At 42.3% G+C, this 22,979-nt stretch overlaps 1 protein-coding gene across 2 annotated transcripts in view; it reads right to left on the bottom strand.

Moving 5' to 3' along the window:
* Positions 1-22,979, bottom strand: part of tiam2a (TIAM Rac1 associated GEF 2a) — a 99,145-nt gene that overhangs the window by 44,534 nt on the left and 31,632 nt on the right. For both annotated transcript variants that reach the window (XM_084741844.1, XM_084741845.1), the window contains exons 2-8: positions 21,261-21,357; positions 18,919-20,097; positions 14,129-14,585; positions 12,765-12,937; positions 11,476-11,700; positions 5,619-5,804; positions 5,203-5,346 (exon numbers count right to left, since the gene is read on the bottom strand). In XM_084741844.1, coding sequence (XP_084597970.1) covers positions 5,203-5,346; positions 5,619-5,804; positions 11,476-11,700; positions 12,765-12,937; positions 14,129-14,585; positions 18,919-20,091 — 2,358 coding nt within the window. In that variant the 5' untranslated portion in view covers positions 20,092-20,097; positions 21,261-21,357. The remainder of the gene's footprint in view (positions 1-5,202; positions 5,347-5,618; positions 5,805-11,475; positions 11,701-12,764; positions 12,938-14,128; positions 14,586-18,918; positions 20,098-21,260; positions 21,358-22,979) is intronic.

Below are 22,979 nucleotides of genomic sequence, written 5' to 3'. Positions count from 1 at the left end.
ATGTTGACTATTCAATGGTTAGAGCTTGCATGTCGCAGTGGAAGTTATGGTTATTCAAAAGGGTAATGTTTTGTCATAGAGCTAATTAGATCACCCCACAGTCACTGAATTTAACTGCAAGGAAGCACCGTCATGCTCAATTTCTCATGTTTATAAAAGACCAAATTTAAAAATTGGTTCGGATTTAAACAAGTTGTAGTCAGTTTTGTGGTGAAATCTGCATTGTTTACAAGTGTACCTTCTGTGTTTTCAAGATTTAGTTCAGATTCACTGAAGTCACAACAATACACAAACAAACTAACAGATTGAGGCAGTGGTCGACCAGCAGCTCCTCTGTTCTGTAAGGCAACATGACAGCTGGTAAAGGTGGTCTGACTGCAAGGTAAAGCACTGACAATATTCTAAATATAGCTTACACTTAAACTGATATTGATTTTTTTAGGTGGCTAAACTATGTTTTGCTGCTGACCCTGCCCACAGCAGTACATTACTTAGCTTCCTGCACCGATACTCCTGCTGCTTCTCAAAAGAGACACTGTAGTCAATGCCCTTTCTGTGGATAAGTACCTCGTACAACCCCACTTCAAAAAACCTGAACTATCCTGTTAAGAACTGGCATATGGAAGAGACTTGCCGGGGCAATCGCTTTTTCTAAGGATCAGGATTAAATTTCTCCAAAAACAATCCTCAGAAGTTTCCTTTCCAACAAGAAAAACTCTACGGCTCCTGTTATGGTAGTGAGCACCCTCGTCTGACCTCCGAGCAGCAGAGTACAGTAACTCTCCCTCCACAACACGAGTACATTTATAAAGTGGCTGTAAACAGTGCCGCTTCGCCGTAAACTGACTAATTTTAGAAAGCTTTACCAACTCTCCCACAAATCCTCAGACCTTTCTGGCCTACTTCCCACAGCCGACTGCCGGCCAGCTCCTCACTGTATACATAGCTCCCCTAAGACGGATGAGAGATGAGAGAACGAGAGAGAAGGAGACGGGGGGAGAGCATGACTTTGGGGCAAGGTTGTCGAGCGCGGCGTCGCAGTGGTAAATGAGATTTAGGCTTAGTCAACACAGATGAGTCAGTATGGAAACTGTGGGAGAAGGACCGCCGGCTAACACTCTGATGTTTATGCTCTGAGAAACCGGGAGTTTGAGAAAGAGAGGACGCAGCTGAAGGGAAAAAAGGGAAGACAAATGAAGAGGGAAATTGGGAGAGAGCGAGATGAAACTCTGGGTTTAAGAGATTAAATAAGCAGGATAGAGGTAGAGGCAAAAAAAGGTTGGAGTTGGAGGATAAACTGAGAGTAAATGGGAGGAAAGCACCAAAGAAAGATATCTCAAACGTCTTGGAGAAAGCACAGTCTGAGAACCTGAGAAGGTAACAGAAGATTAAGTGCATGGAGGAGAGTCTGGCTCCTCAAGATGGCCTCGCTATCCAAATCCTTCTCCTGCAAGCACGTGTCTCGACAGCACCACATTAGAGCAGCCAAGGAGCTGATGATGTCATTTAAAATGGCCACAACTGGATTTCCCACAGAGAATAAACACAAGTAACACAACAATACTCTTTCACTTTTGCAAAAGACAGTAAACAGTAAATGTCTAGGAAAACCCAGCACTCTAGAAACCCCTTGAAGCACTCACCGCAGGGTTTCCACGGGTTCTTAAAAAGTCTGAAATCCAATAATCTGAATTTTAGGCTTTAAAATGTCTAAAACGCGATTTTGCCAGGTTGGATTACAAAGTTAACGGTACTTTTATAAAGTTGCATTTACTTCAGCCCTGCTTTTAAATCTGTTTTAGGTAAAAAAAAAAACTGTAGTGATCACTCTGAACTATAAAACAAAACCAACATACCAAAAACCCCTGATGCAGCCTGTGCAGCCCATTTAGAACTTATCACTGCTAACATGACATATCCTCTCATCAAAAAAGAGATACTTTTAGAAGTAGTAAGTTAAAACTGTAGTTGTTTCTGTTAACATTACTTTACCTAATGTGAGTGTGCGCAAATTGAGAACATCACATTCAGTGCTTGATTGAAGCTGAAAATCTCTTATTTGAATTCCACTCCGCCTTGTGCAAGAAAACGGTCTGAGTAGGAAGTTTGTAGTGTTCAGATGAGGCACAGACGATTTAGTTACATCCCCACAGTTGTGGTCTTGACCAGTCTTGAAATAAAATCCTGAGTACTCTTTGCCCAAGATTGAGACAAGACCAAATTTAAATGCTTTTGCAACCGAGATGAGACCAAAATCTTCGAAAAGTGGTCTTGAGACTGGTCATGAGACTAAGACTAGAACTTTGAATGATAAAGGCACAGTCACAGTTAAACTTAAAGCTGCCATAAAATGCCACCGGCAAACGCCTGCTGTTTTTCTGTATTCACATCGGGAGCAACACTAAAGTCTGTCATGAGACGATCTACCCCAACATTTCTATATAATAACCCTACAATGCAATAGCCCTGTACCATTTAATTGAATGCTCATGTTGAATGTGAATAAATTCATTTCTTTGCAAATAATTCTGGGACTCAGATTCTCCTTGATATTCTTCATACTCTTTTGCCAGTATGGACATAGGTCTTAAATAATTTATATCTCTTAAACTGCATTAATAAAGATCTTTAAAAGATCTGTTGAAACCTGCAGAAATCTTGTACCAGCCATTTTCTGTTCTTTATTAGCCTCTATGTAAAGAGAAAAAAAATCAGAAACGCACTAAAACAAGCCAAGAAGAGAAGGGAGACCTGGGGAAAAAATAAAGGGAGGCTGTTTAATATTTAGCGTCTTTACACCAACCATCTGCTGGTGTCTGTGGGGCTGAGAAAAGAGTGGAGAATGCCATCTACCACATATGGCTTTCAATAATTCATGTGTGTGCTGCAGCGCCACCTCGACCTTCTGCACTGCGAAATGTAACTGGGCCTCATTAGGCCGGCCGGCTGGAGTTCCCCAGAAAAATAACAACACACACACACACACCTAGCCGCTGACAGACGTGGGCAAATGCACAAACATCAATATCAGAGCAGCTGGTGAGATAGGTGAGCAAGATAAGAAACAGGACAGGGAGCATTTTGTAAGCAGTCAGGAGTCAGGGCTCGCCTACTGACGAACATGATTGGATCTTAGCTGTGCTACCTTCAAAACAAAAGCCCCCATATTGACCTCACAGCATAAAGAGAAATGAAGGTAGATTGCTGTTAATCAAAACCACACTGCTCCCCCTTCCTATAGTCTCGACAGATAAACATGGGTCCATAAAAGCCTTGAGCAAATGAGCGCTTCCTGTGGAGATTATGAAAACTATGGAGGCCAAATTCTGCCAGTAAAATAAATAAAATATTCCTATGATAAAATCATAATGGTGAGATAAAAAGTATAAATGATGAGATAAAAACTGTACACTAGACTACATCTTTTCTATCATAATTTCGGCATTTTAACTCACAATTTCATTTTTTTCAACTCATATACATATATGCATACAACATATTTATAAATGTATGACTTTTAAACACAAAGACTTTTGCCTTACTTTTACCTCAGTTTCTATATTTATGTAATGATTTCAACTTTTATCTCATAAATTTGATGTTTTTTTAATGTCATAATTATGACTCTGTCTCATAATTTTTATATTTTATCTCATAATCATGACTTTTTATCTAGAAAATTTGGCGATTTACCTCATAATTATGACTGACTGTGAGGATATTTACTACTATATTTACTTTTACTGGCAATGGGCTTCCATAGAAAACAGACCACCAGATCCATACCTTCAGGCTACAGAGTGGTGCTTTTCTGTATCAATAAATACAGTTTCATGAGTCTAATTACTAACCTGAGAGAATTTAGACCCCCACACCTCCAGCACCTGGGTAAGGAATGCTCCTCTGTGTTTATACTGATGGGAGGTGTGTGTTTAAATTTACCACATCGCAGGAGGGGGACATGAGCTTATGCGCCTCTAATTAATAAAAATCTCCTGAGGGGGAAAATGTGCTGAAAGCACGGCATGACTGTACCAATCTCTTGCTTTCTTTCATGTCAACACGGGCGTTGAACATGCTAGTAAGCAATAAGCCAACATGTTTTCAGGTTTTTTCATTAACAAATATGCACAATGTGCACTGAGGGCGTAAGTGTAAAGACACGGCTTTTCTCAGCAGGACGTCCCAAGAGAAGCATTGTGCAGTACACCTGCACACTGTGTGCATGCATGGCTTATGAATTTTGCATTCTCATGTTGTGTGTATGGGTGTAATAGTTTTCCCTGCTGAATACATGAAGTGGGGGATCCTGCATTAATGATCTGCCAATCCAGACCACCTGAAGAGTTTCATTACTCTAGGATTCAAAAGAGATTATCTAGTGTCAATTCAAGGTCTAAGTGCTTTAAACACTGGAAAGAACACTATTTAAGGACAACTTTGCTAACTTTGCACAAGAAGAATTGCTACTGATAACATTTTGGAAGGAATTTAATTTGAACATTGAAGTGGGTGTGTCATGATGTTACTGGTTGAAATTGAAATGGAATTGGTTGGTACAAGCTGATGTTAGCACACATCATATTTTGTTTTACAGGGGAAAAAAACATGATGGAATTTTGATATGATGGCCGGGCATCACTGGCTGCATGAGCAGTGCGTGTGCAGCATGTTGGAATTTGTTTCAGCGCACATATTAACAGGTTAGAGCAGCCACACAGCCCATGTGAGCAGCACGGCTCATGCTCATCAAACGTGGCTACAGCTTCATCTAGCGATTTGGGGTCTCCCCTATTCTTTCAAGAAACGCGTGTGGGTGTCTGCAAAAACACACAGTGAAAATGATCTGTTGACAGTCATATATCAACATATCAACTTTACACCAGCAACATGACACTCACTACAGTTTTAATGTCTATATATGTAGAATATGTCAGAAACATGAAAAATTGGTTGCAGGGCAGTGTTTTCCCAGTGCACTCTTTCTCTATCTCTTTCTCCATCCCTCTCTGAATGAAAGGAAAAAAATGCAACAGAAACTCTGCCTGTGTGGACACTAAGATTTTTTTTTTTGCATGTATTGTTAAATAGGTGGAAAATATGACCAGGGATGTGATAAAAAATGGCTAAACAGACATTTTTTCATTTCATCTTGACTTTAAATATCTCAAAAGATCCGTGTCTGTTCATGTTTGGTAGTACCTGTGATGCAGAGGGCCTCTTGTCCCGGCCCCTCTTTGTAAGGTTGTCAAGGCCTTTGAGCGAAGAGAAAAGGCCTCTCTTGCGCTGTCTGTAAGTCAGGGACAGTGAGCGCCTCCTGAGTGTGGCCTCATCTCTGGAGCAGATCTGAACAGATACACACTATCAGGACTGCAATCATTTAGCTACACAAAACATTACATCTAATCAGACCATCTTAATTAGGTTTATTTTCCTCCAGTAATGCACAAAGGGAGTGCTTGCAGGTTGCTTTTTGGTCTCAAATGATTAAAAGACTTTCAAGGTTACTGTTACACATCAAGTAAATCAAAACTGAAGTATCACATACAGAAAGGAATGTTAAAAAGCATCTAGGACAGGACACACTGCTGGTCCTCTGATTCTTTATGCTTCCTTACCAGTGCGTGGAAGGACGAGACAGAGAAGATGCCCAGGCGTCCCAGTGTGGTTTTGGTGGGCCGGCTGGCAATTGCCAGCAGGCTCTTTGGGTTAGGCAGTTCTCCACCCTGTAGACTGGCCAGGTAGCAGCGCATCCTGAACAGATCCATGTTAAACTTCTCCAGGTTCTGCTCCCACTGCTGGATCTGAAGGAAAAGGACGATGGTTAATATTCAGAAGGTTTGGTAGAGGCTGTGAATGTGAATTTTGTGACCGTTTTTGAGTGGTAGCTGGCAAAAAGAGAGTTGGGGAGACGTAAGGAAGGGGGGCTGGAGAGTGGAGAAGGAGGGGAGGCTGACAAAAGGGAGAGTCAGCGAGGGAGATCCAGGGTCAGCATAGTGCTTTCCATCAAGCTGCAATTGCTTGCAGATGTTGGTGGAGGGTGAGGACACTAATTGGTGGGGGTCTGATAGTGAGGGGGGACTGCATATAAAGCAGAGGAGTGAGTTTGAGCTCAGTAAATCCTAAAGCCCATTTTTTATGCAAGTCTAGAGAGAGTGGTGATGTTGCACAGACCACCCGTTAAACCTCCACCCTGCACATACACTTTTACAGTTGCATTCCCTCTATCCCCGTTGCACTGTGTAAGCTATGAGAAAGTGCTTATTTTGTTGGCTGGAGACCGCTTTTAATGAGAACACTCAAGTTAAACAACCCTCCATAACTACTGACTTTAATAGCTCTCGTCTGCACAGAGAGTTCATTTACAATAACGCACCCTATGGCGTTGTCCAATTAGCTCTTGTTCACATTGATGGCATTCTTTAGAATTAGGAACAAGCTGAGGGGGGACAGGAGGTGATGTTTTATGAACCTCTGACTTTTCGAACATCTTAAACAAAGAACTTGCACAGAAATCACCATGGGAGCATACAGGGCTGCTGTGTAATGTGCCAATAAACCCATGAAAATACCCATGTATGTGCAGGTGGCCTTGGTAAACAAGCCTTGAGTCAGTGACATTCAGCCATTATTCCCATTCCTGATGGAGAATGAGGACAACCGCTAGGAATCCACATGCTTTGGTTAACAATGACCTTGCATTTAGCATGTCAGTTATTTAAATAATTGGAAAAATGATCAAATGCTAGAGCAAGGCATTAGACATTCTCAAAGCAAGAATGGCAAATGATTCACATTTCAAATTTGAACTTTGGAAAGCTAGCATGGTTAGATTTTGAAATATACTGATAACCACAAACCCAAATGTTTCTGAGAGCTCTATCCATTGATGGAACATTTGCCCAAGTGTTCCATGCTAACACTTAAAGTTATAGCTGTTAACTTCAATAAGAATAACTTTTTGTCATATTTGCTGACACTGTCAATATATCCTGACATACATGAGACAGATAATATGTCAATCAGGTTCCTCTAAGGCTCCTAATGGCATTTGCAAGAATCCTCTTGGTTTGAATGAAAAATATCCAATCAGAGCCACCTTCACACCCAAAACATCGGTATGTGACTACCCAGAAATGAGACTCATAAATCAACTATCCAAACAATTATCAAATACCGAAGCTGACTCTGATTGATTGTTTTTGTTCAGGCACTGTTGATTTTTGTAAATGCCATTAGGTGCACCTGGATGAGCCAAAGACACCTGTTTGTAAGTCAAGTAAATATGACAAAAAAGTTCTATTTATAGAAGTCAACAACTGAGATGCTGCTGTATGACAGGCATTACTGAATGACTGAATTACTGAAACTTGATTACTGTTCTCCACTTGTGAAACTATGTTTTAGCATTTAGTATTATTCTGTAATTGTCACTTGTGGTCATAGTTGCCACAGGTCAGTAAAAGTTACAAAGTCTGATTTTACTATGTTCTTTAATTACCAGCTAATTACCAGCCATTGCTATGGACTACAGAGAAATTACAGGAAACTACCCCCTTTTGTGTTATTTATACTTATCTAAAGATGTTCCCGTCAGGTCTAATACTTGCCGTTCATTACTCTGCTGAACCTGAACTCAAAGACCTTGTACATAAATCCTCTGATAGTCAGTAAGTAAAGCAAAGCACATTTCTTAACCTGCTTTTCCTGGGTCATTATATATAACACAGTGTTCTGGAGGAACTGTGAATTAATTCCCCTGAGTAGTTTGAAGATGACTTTAGATGGGGAGGGAGGTATTACTGAGTAAATCAGATAAGCTCCTTCCTCAAAAGCAAAGACAAATTTAGGGTTGCTGCTTTGGAAAAACTCACATCTATGTATAACTGTCACACAAGATCCAAGCATGCTTCTGATTTATACGCCATCTGGATCTGTTTGTCAACAGTCGTCTTCATTCAGGGATGTTCTAAAATAGTCCTGTGCATAAAATTCGATTTGATGATTCATGCTGGGGTACAGCCTGATGAACAGGATTTTTTAATAAAGGGCCTATATGCAGTCTGTTGCTTCATGCGTCTAGCAGGCCTGAATCAGTGCCGTGACACAATCAAGCAGTATCGGTGAAAAGCGAGGCATGTTTGGACCCATCTGGCCTGCGTGCACAACTTATTTCCATCCATTTCAGAGCCATTAAGCCTTTCTTTGAACAGATTCTCATCTTTTCTTATTTGCCCTCTTTAACATCTGCCCCCGGCTCTCTGTAAAAGCCCTAATGCATAATAAGTCTTTCAATGCAACTTGATCGCACTGTGTGTGTTTGTGCGTACGTGTGCTTCTGTGTGTGAAAGTCGGTCTTCAAAAGAGTTCTCCTGGCACTGATTTCAGTAGACATGGGTGGGGGTGGGATACTTCAAAGTAGTGCCCTGTTGGTGCGAGACAACCCCACCGAAACCTTAAATCTATCATCAGCCTCTGGGCGCCTGTATCAGAGTCCTGTCCCATACCCCTCTGACCCTATCATTGACTCCAACCCCGGCTGTCTCTTTGTCTCCTCTGAGGTGGCATACTGGCTAATTGGAAACAGATACGAGCACACAGTCAGTCAGTCTCACAGTCAGGCAGTGACATCTCCATTGGTCATTACTGCAGTGAGCTGTCCAGCGAACTATCACTAGTTCTTCATAATAACATACTCAAATTTCTTCTAAGGGCACTTTAACTAAAGACAAACAACAGTCTATCCAAAACAGACATTTCCACTCTATGGTGCAGCTCAGATCAAGTCACTTTTTTTTACGTTTCCACTGGAGATATTACTGGGTACTTTTTTGGGCAAGGTTCCAAGTGAGCTGAGCTGACACTAAAACGTGAAAAACACTGTAGACCACTAATTGGTCGGAGAGAATTGTCACGATTGCTCTATGGGATGTGCAATATGGTATTTTTAAACAGCTAGGCTACCAGAAAGAGCGACCATAATTTCGTCTATTCACTTGACCCGGATTTGGGAACATGGCAAATGGCGATGTGTGGACATTCCACTGTTTGGTTACCGATGAGAGGACCCAACATGAGGATAAATGGAATGACTCCAAACAAGAAGGTCTACCAAGAAGTCGCTCAACTTTTGGCTGCACATGGCTACCATCAGACATTCCAACAGTTCAGGTAAAAGTTAAACCTCCAATGGCTTTGTCAGATGAGGATGCTTTTTGTAACGTTAACTCCGTAATCTACTTAAAAACTTTTTTCCTTTAGTTGGAAAGCTCACTCCTAACAAATGAACTTATTTTCATCCTTGCTGATAACTGCTTCATGCAAGATTCCATTTCCATAAGTGATGAAGGTTCAAGTTGTCGGTTGACACTGGCAACATCTAGCGCCACACTGCAGCATATGGCCATAGGTAAGAAACAAGTATGGCAAAACACCTGGAAATGTGCCATGTTACTGTTACCTCATCATGGTATGCTGGTTAATATAACAGGAGAAAATGCTTCACCACATCTGGCTTGTAGTCTGTGACTATACTCTGTGCTTCAATCTAGAATTTGTGGTAACTGAACATAATATACGTACATAACAATGCTTTGATGAGAAAGTGAAATATCTCAAGCTCCAAATTTAGGATTTAATGGAACTTAGAAATGTGCTTTGGTTAACCACCTTCCATGTCTTTGTTTTTATCTTCATTATTGTCAAGACAAGAGGAAATTGCTTTTCCGATGTATAAGAAATCAGTGTACATTTGAGCAGCTGACAACATGTGAACCCTCCTGGCTACGCAGAGGCAGGAAATATAAATTAGCTTTAAGAGGCACTGGCCACCTGAGTTGCAGGTAAAAAAAACAAAAAAAAACAAAATGTAGCTGGATTTTCCCACATTCCACAAAAACCACCTATTCCTTGTAAAGATATCTGGGCTCTTGCTCAGCTATAGGTTATGAGCTTTTTATACCCATCAGTAATCTGCTGTATGTGGGCTACAGCACAGCGCTGGGTGCTTTGGATTCTCCCCTTAGGCTGTGAGGAGGAGGAGGGAGAGGATAATGCATGTTGAGAGCCCATTACCAGGAAACATCTGGAATCCCAATCTGATGCTCGGGGAGCACGCTGCTCCCCTGGGCCCCTCGCGATGCGTTTGGGGACTGATGCATTTAGGCCACTTCACCCACCCACAGACAAAAATAAAGCACGAGCTTGTCACCACAGTCACAAAAACAGGAAAATTAAGTAGGGCACATCATGTGGTATCACGTGAAATAACGACACACAGAGGAGTCTAAAGATCATAATTCAGCATGAAAAGAGCAAACGTTACACCCCCGATCTATCAATGCTGTAACGTAATCCACCAGATTCTCTGTGAAATTTGTCCCGAGGGCATGAAATGACATAATGCGGGGTAAAATATGATGGAGGCATCCGATATTTTCAGCAGCTGCTTTTAAATGGACCCTAATATTTCACAAATAATCAGAATAACAGCCCAATCAGAATAAAAGTGCCTCATGTAAACAATTCAATTGGAGGCGACTGATCCAGTCCAGCTGGTGTAAACATGTAATAATCAATTTAATAGAAAATGAACCAAGTAAACACCTATTCTGATCATTTCTTTATGTTTGGAATAAATATATTCTTTCTGCACGTCTGCCCCAATTGGAGGTAGGTGATGTGTAACAAACACCATTTCCAAGAGGGACAGAAATATATCAGTGGCAAAACAGAACTAGTAGGTAGCAGATATAACTTTCCTGTTAGAAACCTTAAAGGATTTAAACATGTTAAAATTGCCCAATTTCTGTCCTGACTGCACCTGATCAAATGCAACAACTGCTGCATAAATTTCTGTCAATTTACGAAGAGACGGTCAGTAAGTGACCATTTGAATGACACAAAACCAATGTTACTTTCAGTAATTTTATAATGATGTTGTGAAAATTATGATTAAAAATTATACTAAGCTGGTGTGTTGTCTGCACACCTATTTTTATTGCTGACATGAAATTCATATTTTATGCAAGTATAAATGAATGAATGAATGAATGAATGAATGAATGAATAGAAAATAATTGCAGTTTTTTTTTCCAATAGCCTCCATGTCATGTGGCCTTACTGAACTGTATTACTACACTGGACAAATAGGACACATCTCTTTTTATTTGGATTTTATTGGACTGGTGTTTTGGTGTAAGTGCAGGGCTTTCTAAAGCTGTGTGCAAACTGTGTATGCCATGCATGCTGCACACATTCTCCAGCCTTTGCCACCTTTGTCTAAAAAATCTAAGGAAGCACTGGACATGTAAACCCATACATTTATCTGGTCACTTTATTTACTGTCCACGTAAACCATTAAGTTGGAATTGGATTGAAGAAATGTTGTTTATATAAACGTAGCTAGTGATGCTTGTATTAATCCCAACCAATTCCATTAGAGTTTCACTTTCAGTATCATTATTACCACCTAACCTGGTTCTCGATGGCCTTGCGGTTCTTGGGGTCGCTGACCACCGTCAGCTGCAGCTCGGCCATCTTCTTCATCTTTCCGTCCATGTCGATCTTCTGCAGCAGGCCACGGACCTGGCTCCGCAGCAGGCGCACTGTATCCTCCTTCCCCTGGCGCTTGGCCAGCAGCGAGGCGCTGGCTGAATGGATGGCTGTCACCCAGTTTTCCAAGTCGGTCTGGTTGCTGGCCTGGAAGGGCAAAAAGGGACAGGAGGGGAGTTCGATTTGATGAAGCAGCCAGGCCAGTATTTCCTTTTACAAGCTGGATTCAGAGAGGACACAACTGATAAATCTGTACTACTATTGTGTTATTTTATCATATATCACAATAAGATCATTGGGTGGCAAGAGGACTTTGCAGGATCAATAAAAGAAAACTTGATTAATGGCAGCTCTGTGAGAAAGCACAGGTTATACACTGAAATCAAACATAAATTTACTCTGTTAATGAGCCATTTCATGATTATAACACCGTCTTTATGAGGTTGTTCGTTCCGAAGCAGCATGAGAAATCAGTCAAACCTCCTTTAGACTGAAAATGACTCATCCTCAACGGGCCATGTTAGTAGAAACAAAAGCCCACGCTGTCTGCATGTTCCAGAGCTGATTTTCTCTCTGCCTGCCTCTGGGGCCATGTCAGCTCCACACAGCACTATTTTATTAGATGTAGGTCTGGACACCGCGACATACTGCAGTCTGGAAAGCTTGTAATCTTTAAGTGGAGGACGCTGCACGAAAAGAGCTGTGGACGGGCCTGAATTTGGTAGTGATATGTAGGTCAGTAAGCACAATGGGCAAAAAGGATGTGCTCTCAGACCCCATAGCTGTAAAGTTTGACCACATTGCTTGAAAGTTCCTCACATGGCAGGATGGGTCATTTCATATGCTACACTTGAGGGAAGGGAAGCTAATTCAACTATAACCATGTACTCAAACTGTACACTGCAGAGTCAAAATCATTCTTTGCAAAAACAGCAGCTCTCATTCTTTGTGTACTGGGTGGTGCAGTGTTTTGCATGAGACTGAGGAAAATGTGTGTGGAAATGTGTTCAAAAGGCTAAAATAGTCACACAAGCAAACTTGGAAGAAGGCGGTTTGTGTTATTTCTGCTAGAATGTAAATTTGCACAATTTGAGATAGTAGAGCAGGAAAAGTTACGTGGAAAAAATGCTTTATGCCAAACTGCATAAAGCACTACACATCCCAACAAATTTCAGATAGATATTCTGTAAGGAGCAACTGCCATGCTTCACCTGGAAGAGGTAAACGTCTCCATACGAGTTGCTGAGGCAGAAAACATTCTCCTTTTTGGGGTGCTCGGGAACAGCCTGGACGATGCTGTCCTCGGCCAGTAGAGCATAGCGAGGTGACAGATCCTGCTCTGGAGAGCCTTTACCATAAGTCTCGTAGAAGAGCAAAGTACATCCTGGAGAAGAGGGAGTAGAAATACACAAAATCAGAAAGATGGACACAATCATGCAGAAAATAAGCAAACGCACAACATCAACTTGGGAGCAGATCCATGAGGAGATGTAGGGGACGTGTCATCTCAACGTCTAAAAAGCATGACGTTGTACAGATTCAACTTTTGAAGTAATTCACAGCTTTTCAAGCTTTTGTTTATGTACACCCTATCCATCCTGCTAAGGGGTATGAACTGCATGTTATTTTCATCAGATAAAAACAAGCGTTATAGTGCTGGGCCAGTCAACATGTGTAGAGTACATCTGTGGCAAACACTCTACAGATTGTTCCTGTAGATCAAAGTGAATCAGAGAAGAGTCTTAGTGATTGTGTACCTGAAGTTTTTAATGTGAAAAAAAAGTTTCTACCATAACATACCTGCTTTTAGAATGGAGTTTGCTTTAACAGTCTGCCCACTTTAAAGAGGGTATACGTGACTAATCTGCATAAACTGAGCTGACCTACCTTCTAATAGTGAACCTTGTAAACAGCATAAAGTAACATAAGAAGTGGAGATAAAATCAATCCGTTTTACTACCTCTCTTGTAGTAAAACCTCATATAATAATAATGAGATCTGCACCCTTGATTAAGCCAAGTTTCTCTAGACTGTAAAAGTTTGGAGTTTTGAGTTGTCACATAATGTTTTCGAGACAAAACGTCCTTGTAAAGACATGTAAGAAATGAAGTTCTGCAGGACTGGGATAAATAGAATTTTCACATACTCCCAAAAGGCAACTTGGAATCATGAAAATGATAACACAGTCCTTACATAACTACACCTTTTTTTTTGGAACTTCTAAGAGGTATTCTTCAATAAATACATAAAAGCAGTATGTGTGCACACACGTACAGGTGTTTGGTGGTCTGAATTTTATCGATTTTGCCAGAAGGCAAAGCAAAAATCGCCTGTAAGCTTTTCAAGTAGGAGGGAAGCGCAATCTGTCAATGTCAAGTGTGATCCCATGGTCAAGGGCACGACGTGAAGGATGGTGTGAGGAGGAAAATCATGAGAACAAAGAGGAACCTGCCAGCTCCTCAAAACTGAATTACAAAACTCAAATTTGGATAATCTACTTCACTTTGAATTATTTTAAAACCACACGTCAGCACCTTTTTGTCTCTACTTCAAGGTGTACAATTGTTTCCCTCACCTTTCAGGGTCACCCAGTACTGCTTCCACTTGCGGCGTGTCACCAGCTCCAGCTTCCTGTCCTTATGCAGCGTGACAAGAGGCTTGAAAGAAAGCCAGCCGGCCCGTCTGACCACCCCCTGTTCCTTTTCAAACAGCAGATCCAGCTGTTCCAGGGAGCCCTCGGCCGATTCGCTGCTGCTCTCCCCCTCCTCGGTGCCCGTGGATGGGTCTCTCCTTTCGCCACCGCCTCCACCTCCTCCCTGTCCAGTGCCCGTCTCCAGCTCCCGCATGAAGTTCTCGTAGATGTTCTGGCGGACAGCGTCACTGGTCGTTTGGTGGATGGCGCCTGACGACTGGGCCCTGGAGGCTCCTGGGAACCAGAGGAGGCTGGAGACCTGGGAAGGGGAGCTGGTGTCTGCAGTGAGGCCATCAACCCCGCTGTCGAAGGCGTCGCTCAGGTCCTTGTACCTGGTTTCCTGATTGGAGAAAAGGCAAGAGGAGCATAAGAGGCTTGACAGCACGACCTACCTCAGCTACATTTAGGCAAAAACACATGTTCGCCCCCGGATTTGTGCAGCAAAGCTTACACTGAGACAAAAATCAAACTGTGCTCCTTTTAATTAGCCCAAGGCATTGCAAAACTGGAGTAGAAACTTTAGAAAAATCTCGTCAAACCACTTCAAAGTCTGCATTACAGTCTCTAAAATCTTTCGCTAGGCTGAGAAAGTGGGACAAATTTCCTGTGATGGCACCTGGGAGGTTGGAACCCCCCAGGCTCAGACAATTTCACGTCATTTGAGGTCTGCTGTGGCTTCCCAGTTCCCCAAATGAACACTTGATGGAATTGCACTCTTTCAAGCCTAATGACAGCATACCTACACTTGACTAGATTGCAACATTGATTCTGCCCCTGGCAACAGAGTGGAGTGCTCTCGACATGCAGACACACAGTATGTGCCATCATGTCGAGCTTATCCTCCGTCTTTTGTCTCACTCAGCTTCATCCATGTCTTCTTCATCCTTATTAATGCTATTACTATTGTTGATGTTAAGCAAACAATTCAAATTCGCCAAATGGCTGGAATAGAGCTCAAAAGCACATACAGAGTCTTTGCATATATACAGAATAACTATTTGATTCTTGAATGGGTAGCTCAGAGTTCAGAGCTCATGTTCAGCTACAGGGCAGCAATGAACTCTTTGAACCCTCAGCGTTCACTTGAGGAAAGCCTTTGTGTGACTATTACGTCCACCTGCCACTACGAAACACACACTATTTGTAAAATACAGCCATAGGAAAAGTGCACTAAGCACAGGGTGGGTCTTTTTCAGCTAGTTTCCTTTAGCCCTAATGTATCCGCCCTCTCCCTTTAGTCTTCCAGCTGTTTTTCATTATGAGCAGGTTCCTGGCCTTTGGCATCAGGGTTGTGGTGTGACCTTTAAACCCACAACAGAGCGCTGGAGTCCAGGTGGAGGGGAACCAGAGCTGGAGGTGCTCCTGATTTCGGTTGACCCTCTGAAAAGAGGCACTGTGAAGAAGCATCTCAGTGACTCATCCATGAACTGGTTGCAGGCCTTGAAAGTCACTAAAGCCGCATTTCCACTACATGGTATGGCTCGCCTCAACGCTTCTCTACTTGATTTTACTACTTCTGCTTGGTTTCACTGCAGATAGTACTGCCTTACCCTAGTAATGATATTCCAGCAGTTGGGAAACATGACACACATGGGTGCTTTGGTCTTGAGAAGCTGCAGCCTTTATTCACTGACAAACTAACCTACACTGTACATTTACTGCCAGTTTGAAAACTTCACACTGCTCAATACATCAATGCTTGATACTTTTAACAACCTTACTTACTATGCACAAAAAAGAGCTACACTACTCAAACTACTCAACTACTCAAGGTTTCTGCCTGTTATAAATAACTTTTTGCCTACCATGATGTTTTAGTGCTTGCTTTTGGGTCTCTGTAAGTAATATAAAGAGTACAGTCCAGACCTGCACTGTATGTGCCCTGAGATAAGTTCTGTTATGATATGGCACTATATACAGTAGATAAAACTGACTTGACTTGAAATATCCCCAATTAAATTACCAGGATGTCAAGCCTCTATGAAAAATTTTGTCTCCAAAAACAAAGCCCTCCTTGTCACAATTTATCACCAATACCTGGTGCTGGCAACACATTTTAAGTTCTTTGAGTAGCCAAACCTCATTTAAAAGATTCTTGAGGATTTTTGCAGGGAGAAACAGCCACCTATCAGCTTTATTTCAAGATAACAAAGACTGAAGTAAATCTGTGGGTGCTAGCCAGCCCCCTAAATCAGTCAAGCAACAACACATGATAGATTAGCATGGCATTATGGCAAGCAGGAGATTTACAGGCAGACATTACTAATGTAAAGTGAAAGCTGCGTAACACTTAAAATGAATACTGTCAGTCTACTACATATTTGTCACTACAGGATCGAGTGACAGTGTCAAGGCAAAGCATCTCATATATTTCACTTAGCATTGTCGGCTCTTTAAGCACAAGGAGAAGCTCACAAATTCTTGCTCTTGCAGAGAAGAAAAGGCCAACTAAATGCAATTATTATTCTGTTTTGTCCTTTGGTTTGTTGTCAGACCCAACTGACTGAACACCAATCCCTATTAGCAGATTTACTCTCTAAGGACAGCCAGGGGAGCCCAGAAAATCTGCACCACACAACAGCCAGAACAACCATAAGTCATTCATTAACATTAGAGGAGGGGTGGGGTTAAATCTTCAGCTAGGATTTAGTTTCACTCTAACAGAGCCTCTCAAAGGCTTACAGCTATTCTCTTGGCAGTGCCCAAACAGCGTTCTTAAAACTTTTACAAGGCAAAGCTAAACGAATTAATGCAGAAACAATTGCTTTCAAGCCTCAAAGACAGAAAGGGACACGAGTTCAGGCCCAATTCCAGCTAATGTTTTATGTCAAATTAAAGCTATTAAGAATGTAGTGTTTGCAGGACGAAATCACATGGTTCTGAAAATCATGCGCAGGCAAGCTGTGGTTATTTCTAACCTCTCCTCTGACCCATGCCTGTATGAAACAAGTATCATTTTACTACTGGAAAAATGTATCAGCTGTCTGCTCTGTATCTCAGGTGCTAGTATTTCATAATATCACGCGGCTCCATTCCAAATTACTATGCACTTTCATCAGCCATCAGTTGAAACCGTCCAAAACGCATACTATGCAAGATTTTCCCCCCAAATGATGTATAGACTAATAACAAAAATAATCCCTTTCAATCATCACCCATCACCAACCAACAGTGAGGCGGTGCTTGCATCCACAGAGACTCCACTCGTACCTTCTTATTTTCTCATTATTTTGCTGTGTTTGGGACGCTTTACCAACCCAGAAAACTAGCATGTGATGTCCTGGCACATTCAGCTATCTGTCTGGTGTGTTCACAAACAGCAACTGACACATCCCACATATTCTACCTTAAATAAATAAAATGTAATTCTTGGCCTAAAAACTCTAAATGCCATTCGGTTCAATCAACACCCTCACAGCCTACATGTGCGTATGACTGCAGACAAAAGGGCTAAAACCATGTAACAAGTACTGTATTTTCAACAACTAAATCACAATCAGCATGCAATAATGTTACCCATGTACGCACCAAGATGTAGTCGTCATGACATCTGCACATCAGCCCCGAACTTCTCTTCCTAGCAGGATCATCCATATCTTGCATTGTAATAGGAAGTAGCTCTCATCCTTGTTCCATCCTCACAAAAACAACCAAGACCCAGCGCTGGCTGCCTTACAAATTTCATTTTATGCCGCCCCACTGTGCCCTGTCCTCAGACAGCTGGTGTTGTGGTGCTAAGGAGGACCAGAGGACGGTGGTTGGTTCCTGGCCATGCCAGGACCACCGCTGTGGCTCACGATCAAATAAAGCTTGCCAGACAGGAAACTGTCTGCGCGTGGCTGCTACTGATGCTCTCTCCTGACTACTAAGCTGTAGCTCTAAAGCTAGTACTAACTAAAGACCAAAAAAAATAGGGTGATGCATTTATCTACTGAGTGTTTAAAGAGTTAGTTTGAAATTTTTTAAGTGAGATTGTATGAGGTACTTGTCAATACTCAGTGTGTTAGCTACAGTAGATGGCAGTCAGCATGCCTACTTTGGAGAAGCAGAGGACAGGGACAGCAACAAAATATATTTTAGCCACTGAAAAAGGTCCACCTGAAACAAACAAAAAATACCAGTTTAAGTGTATGCTATATTTAGAATATTTTCATTGCTTTACTTTGCCGACAGACAGCCTTTCTGATGGGAAACCCTTTATATAAGCCAAACATCTTGCTCTCCAAACCACTACCACTACCACTGGTTGGTTTAGAGAATTACCAACCAAATATATTTGGCTTATATATTGTTGGTTACATCAGAAAAGGAGGTCTGATGGCAAAGGGGTGAAAATATTCTAAATATAGAGTGCACTTAAACTAGTTTTTTTTAGGTGGGCCCAGTTCTCCAAACTGTGGGCATGCCGACCTGCATCAACTATAGGTAATACATTGACCATCCTAAGTACCTCATTCAACCCCACTTTACATAATCCGAACTTCCCCTTTAAACTATGAGGGATATAACTTATGGGGTGACTATGAACAACACATGTATGCAACATATTATTTTACATACCATGAGTATAAGATCCCTGTATGAACCCTGTAAATGATAAAGGAGTCTTTACAAACTGCTGAGTACAAGAGCAAATCAATATAATCCCCAAAACCCGTCCTGGCCAAACTCACCTGAGACCTCCTCTTCTTGCGGCTGAGGCTGCCTGTCCAGTCACTGAGGCGTCTGATGCGGTTTTTGATGGAGTCTTTCTTATGGAAGCTGAAATCAGCTACAGCCTGCTCCTGGTGTGGTTCCTGGTTGGGATACTGGTCCAGATCCTCGCTCAGGGTGTGGGCTTTGGGCCTGCGACAGGGCAGGGTGTATGAAGAGTACTGGCGGGCCTCGATGCATTCTTCTTCCAATGGAACATCAAGGACTGAGGCAAAAGAGGCCCGGTGTGTCCTTTGGACTGCAGGCTGCTGTAGCTGGGAGGACAGGTCCCTGGCTGTGGGAAACGTAGCAGCCATTGTGGGGTCCTTGTAAAGGTCTGTGATGGACACAAGGGGAGACTGTTCAGTGAAGGAGTCCAGCTGGTGGACGGGGGAGTGGACAAGGGTCCTGCTAGCAGAGCAGGGTTGGTCCTGTTCACAGAGCTCCGTGCTGGGCCCCCAGGGAGAATCATACCAAGAACCATCTGAGCTCAGTGAGCTCCCTTTGCTGGTCCTGGCCGTGGAGGAGGTAGAGGCTGGTGGTGGACCACTCCGATGGCCATCCTGCCTGCTACCACTCGAACCAGGCAGACTGGGAGTGGAAGCAGACTCCAGGTTTGGAGAGAACTTGAGGAGTTGTACGGGACCAGAAGCCTCGTCCAGAAGGAGCGGATTGCCTGAGGTGTTGGTGAACTCCACCCTGAGACTGCCATCTTTTTTGATCACCACCCGCGGACTGCTCTGCTCCTCTAAAGCCTCATGTTCATCACCCAGTCCATTCAGGGTGTGTCCATTAAGTTCAGCACCATACGGATTATCTTCATATTCATCAGACATATGTCGCCTTCGTATACCACATCCAGGCGATCGATGCCAGCGATGCTCACTCGGGCTGCCCCTCGCTCCCCTTGAGATGTAGTCATAGTGCCTTGGGGAGTAAGGCTGGCGGCTTTTCGGAGGGGACAGACAGCCACGGCCAACACACCTAGCCTTGTACCCTGAGCCCACTGGGGCACTTTTCCACCACGTATGTGGAGACAGAGCGTCGTCTTTGGCTGAGCGGTGCTTCAGTGAGCATGGCTTCTGTTTCCCCGGGAAGACAAAGCTGGTGCCTTTGGGGCCCTGGATGCTGTATTGGCTCTCTGAATTTCCCATTGCTGCCTGGAAAAAATAAAACAAAGAATTATGCTACTGGAAAAGCCATGGCACTCACTCACAAGGCAGTATATAAATAACATGGTATGTCATAATGCCAGCTCATCAGACATAAAATTAACTTATTACTCATAAACAATAATGACTACACTCCCATAAAATCATACACACACATAATCGTTGTGTCTGTTTCCAGAGTAAAACAGCAGCAAGTCTAATATCTTCCTCATGCCTTTTGAAGACAACAGCTATAAGTAATTCTATCACATCTGGTCATTAACCTGTATGGTCTACCCCCCTCTCATTTTACTACATTCTTCCATTCTGTCTATAGAAAAGTCAAGTCCGACGAACAGGCTTTAGGCTGTCATGGCTGTTATGTGTGACAGAGTTCAGGACAATGAAAAAAAATCACTTCCAGACTGTGCAGAACACTCTTACATTCATGACGGAAAGCTGTGACCAGACAGATGTTTCATTACAGGGTTGCTGATGCTGTTGAACATAAACTGCAGGGACTGTAAGAGACTGTAAGACTACTGCTGTCTGTGTTGTGATTACGTAACAGGTAACACAGTCTTCCAAGTCTCTGAATTAGAACACCAAGTAGATTAGGGTCTAAAACAAACCTAGCTAAAATCTGTGGAAGGGCTATAACACCCTAGGTAAAGGTGCTGTAATACAAAATCCAGGTTTAAATCATGACTAAATAATGGATATTTTAAGGACCGACATATTTGATGTTCATATATAGTTGTAACTGACAGATTTAATGTATATATCAGGGTCCTATGTTATCATAGTTTACCAAAACTAAACTAAAAACTAAAACTAACTGTGAAAAAAATTGAGTTAGTTGCACCTTGACAATGTGTTGTATTGTAATACCTATTCTGAATATCGCTTAAATCTTGCCCCCAGACAAATACCCCCATATTATAATAATGTAAAATCAAAAACTATCACTGAAACTGATAAAGAAAAATCAACTAAAACCAAATATTTTGAAACAATAATAACTAAACTGGACACCCACTCTGGAAATTAAGTGAAATAAAAAAACCTCTGAAACTGTGAAAAATGAAAAATGAAAAATACAAAACCATAATAACTAATCAAGCATATAATACTGACGGCTCAGATATGAAGGCCAAAGTTGTTCGACTCACCTGTCTGAAAGTGTCTTTTCAGATTGGAGCTTCTATGTGCAAGGTTCCCTCCGCTTCATTTCTCAAAATAAACTGATTCCTTTGTTGTCTGGCTCATCTGAAACACACAGAGAGAAGCTGACTTAGTGCTTAGTCTCTTTCCACAGGACTGTAATTTATCACGTACAGTGAGCTCCATGTTTGATAACAGGTGTGCCAGTTGAACAGTCAACCTAATCCCCAGCATTTGGGAGAGAACAGTAGGCGGCACTACTTGTTTCTGACTGGTATAAAGAAAGACAGTGCAATACTGACAGAATCTGGGATTGTCTTCTAGCAGTTTGAGATTTTCTCTATCTGGAAAAAAGTTTGTTCTTACTGGAAAAATGGCAAAAATGAAAAAAATGGTTCAGCCAACATCCTGGAGAGAAAACATTTCCTCTAAAAAACTCCAACAAACTTCACTCCATCCTAGTTCCCAGTTATATCACATCAACTGAGCTTCGTGCTGCACCAGACAGCAGAGTACAGTAGTGCCACCCTGGCGCTACAGTATGACTAGTTCAAACTACTCCACTCCACCCCCCCCACCCCCAAGTCCAGCTCTCCTGAATGAGGCATCCAAACCAAACATTAGTAGCATTTTTCCACCTCCCCACAAGTAAATGACGTCGTCTTTGATCGGGGTTGGGAAAGTTTTTGAAAGCCGGCTACAGTTTACCCGTCTGTTTATTTTTAAACCCTGGAATCCTGGCTGGCTCCTTTTCTTCACTAGTCACCGCCAAATTTGTCCGAGGGCAGGATCCAAAACCAGAAATGGCTGAGTGAGGAGCGCTCTTTTTGTGGAGGCACTGGGGCATCTTCCGAGAAGCAGTGTGACTCTGTCTTGTGTGTGTGTAATATAACCCAGTTACATGCATGTAGCGCACACTCCAGGAAGGCTTTCAAATAGTGCTAACTCCACTAAGCCTCGCAGCACACGTACAGCATGTGTAAGGTTACAGTGTAAACACCCCCTGCCAAAAGCCCTAACCTTCAGGATTAAGTGATCTGCAGCATTAAGAGTTTATCTACTCTTGCTTGGATGCACCTTGACTGTGAGGTGAGATTAAATACTGTTGGCTGGCTGAGTAAATGGACTACTGTAAGAGAGTGTATGAAGTTCAGAGGGAAATTCCAGGGAGCTTAAATATTTTAAATGTAAAACACATGAGGCACTAGATCCTGGAGTTTAAGGCCAGGGCAAAGATCCAGAGTAGTGTTACAAAATAATCAAACATGACAAGGAGCCACACAAGGAAATTATTCTCTCCTTCTTTACACTGTTTACAATGAGTGTGAAAAAGTAGCACTTGAAAAGCGCAGTGGAAACTTGGCCAGAGACTCAGCAGGCCTGGTAATGAACTTGAACCATTACTCTGAGCTGATCAGAGGATTAACCAAACACTTGCTTCATTCCTCGTGAGGTAGAGTGAACCAGAGGGAGGAGATACTGAATAAAAGCAGCACTGATACTGAGAGAAACAATCTAAGCACTCTAACCCTGAACTCACCTACCCAAGCAGCTTTCTGCGGGTAACACACCAATAATTTCCAGCTTTGTCATGCTTGTTGAACCAGGTCCATGGTTCACATGGACCCCAGGCAAAGCAAAGCTTATGGCTGCATGGTCAACTGCACTTAACCACTCTCCTGACTCTAAGCATTTGAGTCCCCCTCTTTAACCTAAATCTGTGGGAA

The sequence above is a fragment of the Lutjanus erythropterus genome, chromosome 18, assembly GCF_056507025.1.
Source record: "Lutjanus erythropterus isolate fLutEry1 chromosome 18, fLutEry1.hap2, whole genome shotgun sequence".
Classification (NCBI taxonomy): domain Eukaryota; kingdom Metazoa; phylum Chordata; class Actinopteri; order Lutjaniformes; family Lutjanidae; genus Lutjanus; species Lutjanus erythropterus.
This window is presented reverse-complemented; position numbering and strand designations above follow the sequence as displayed.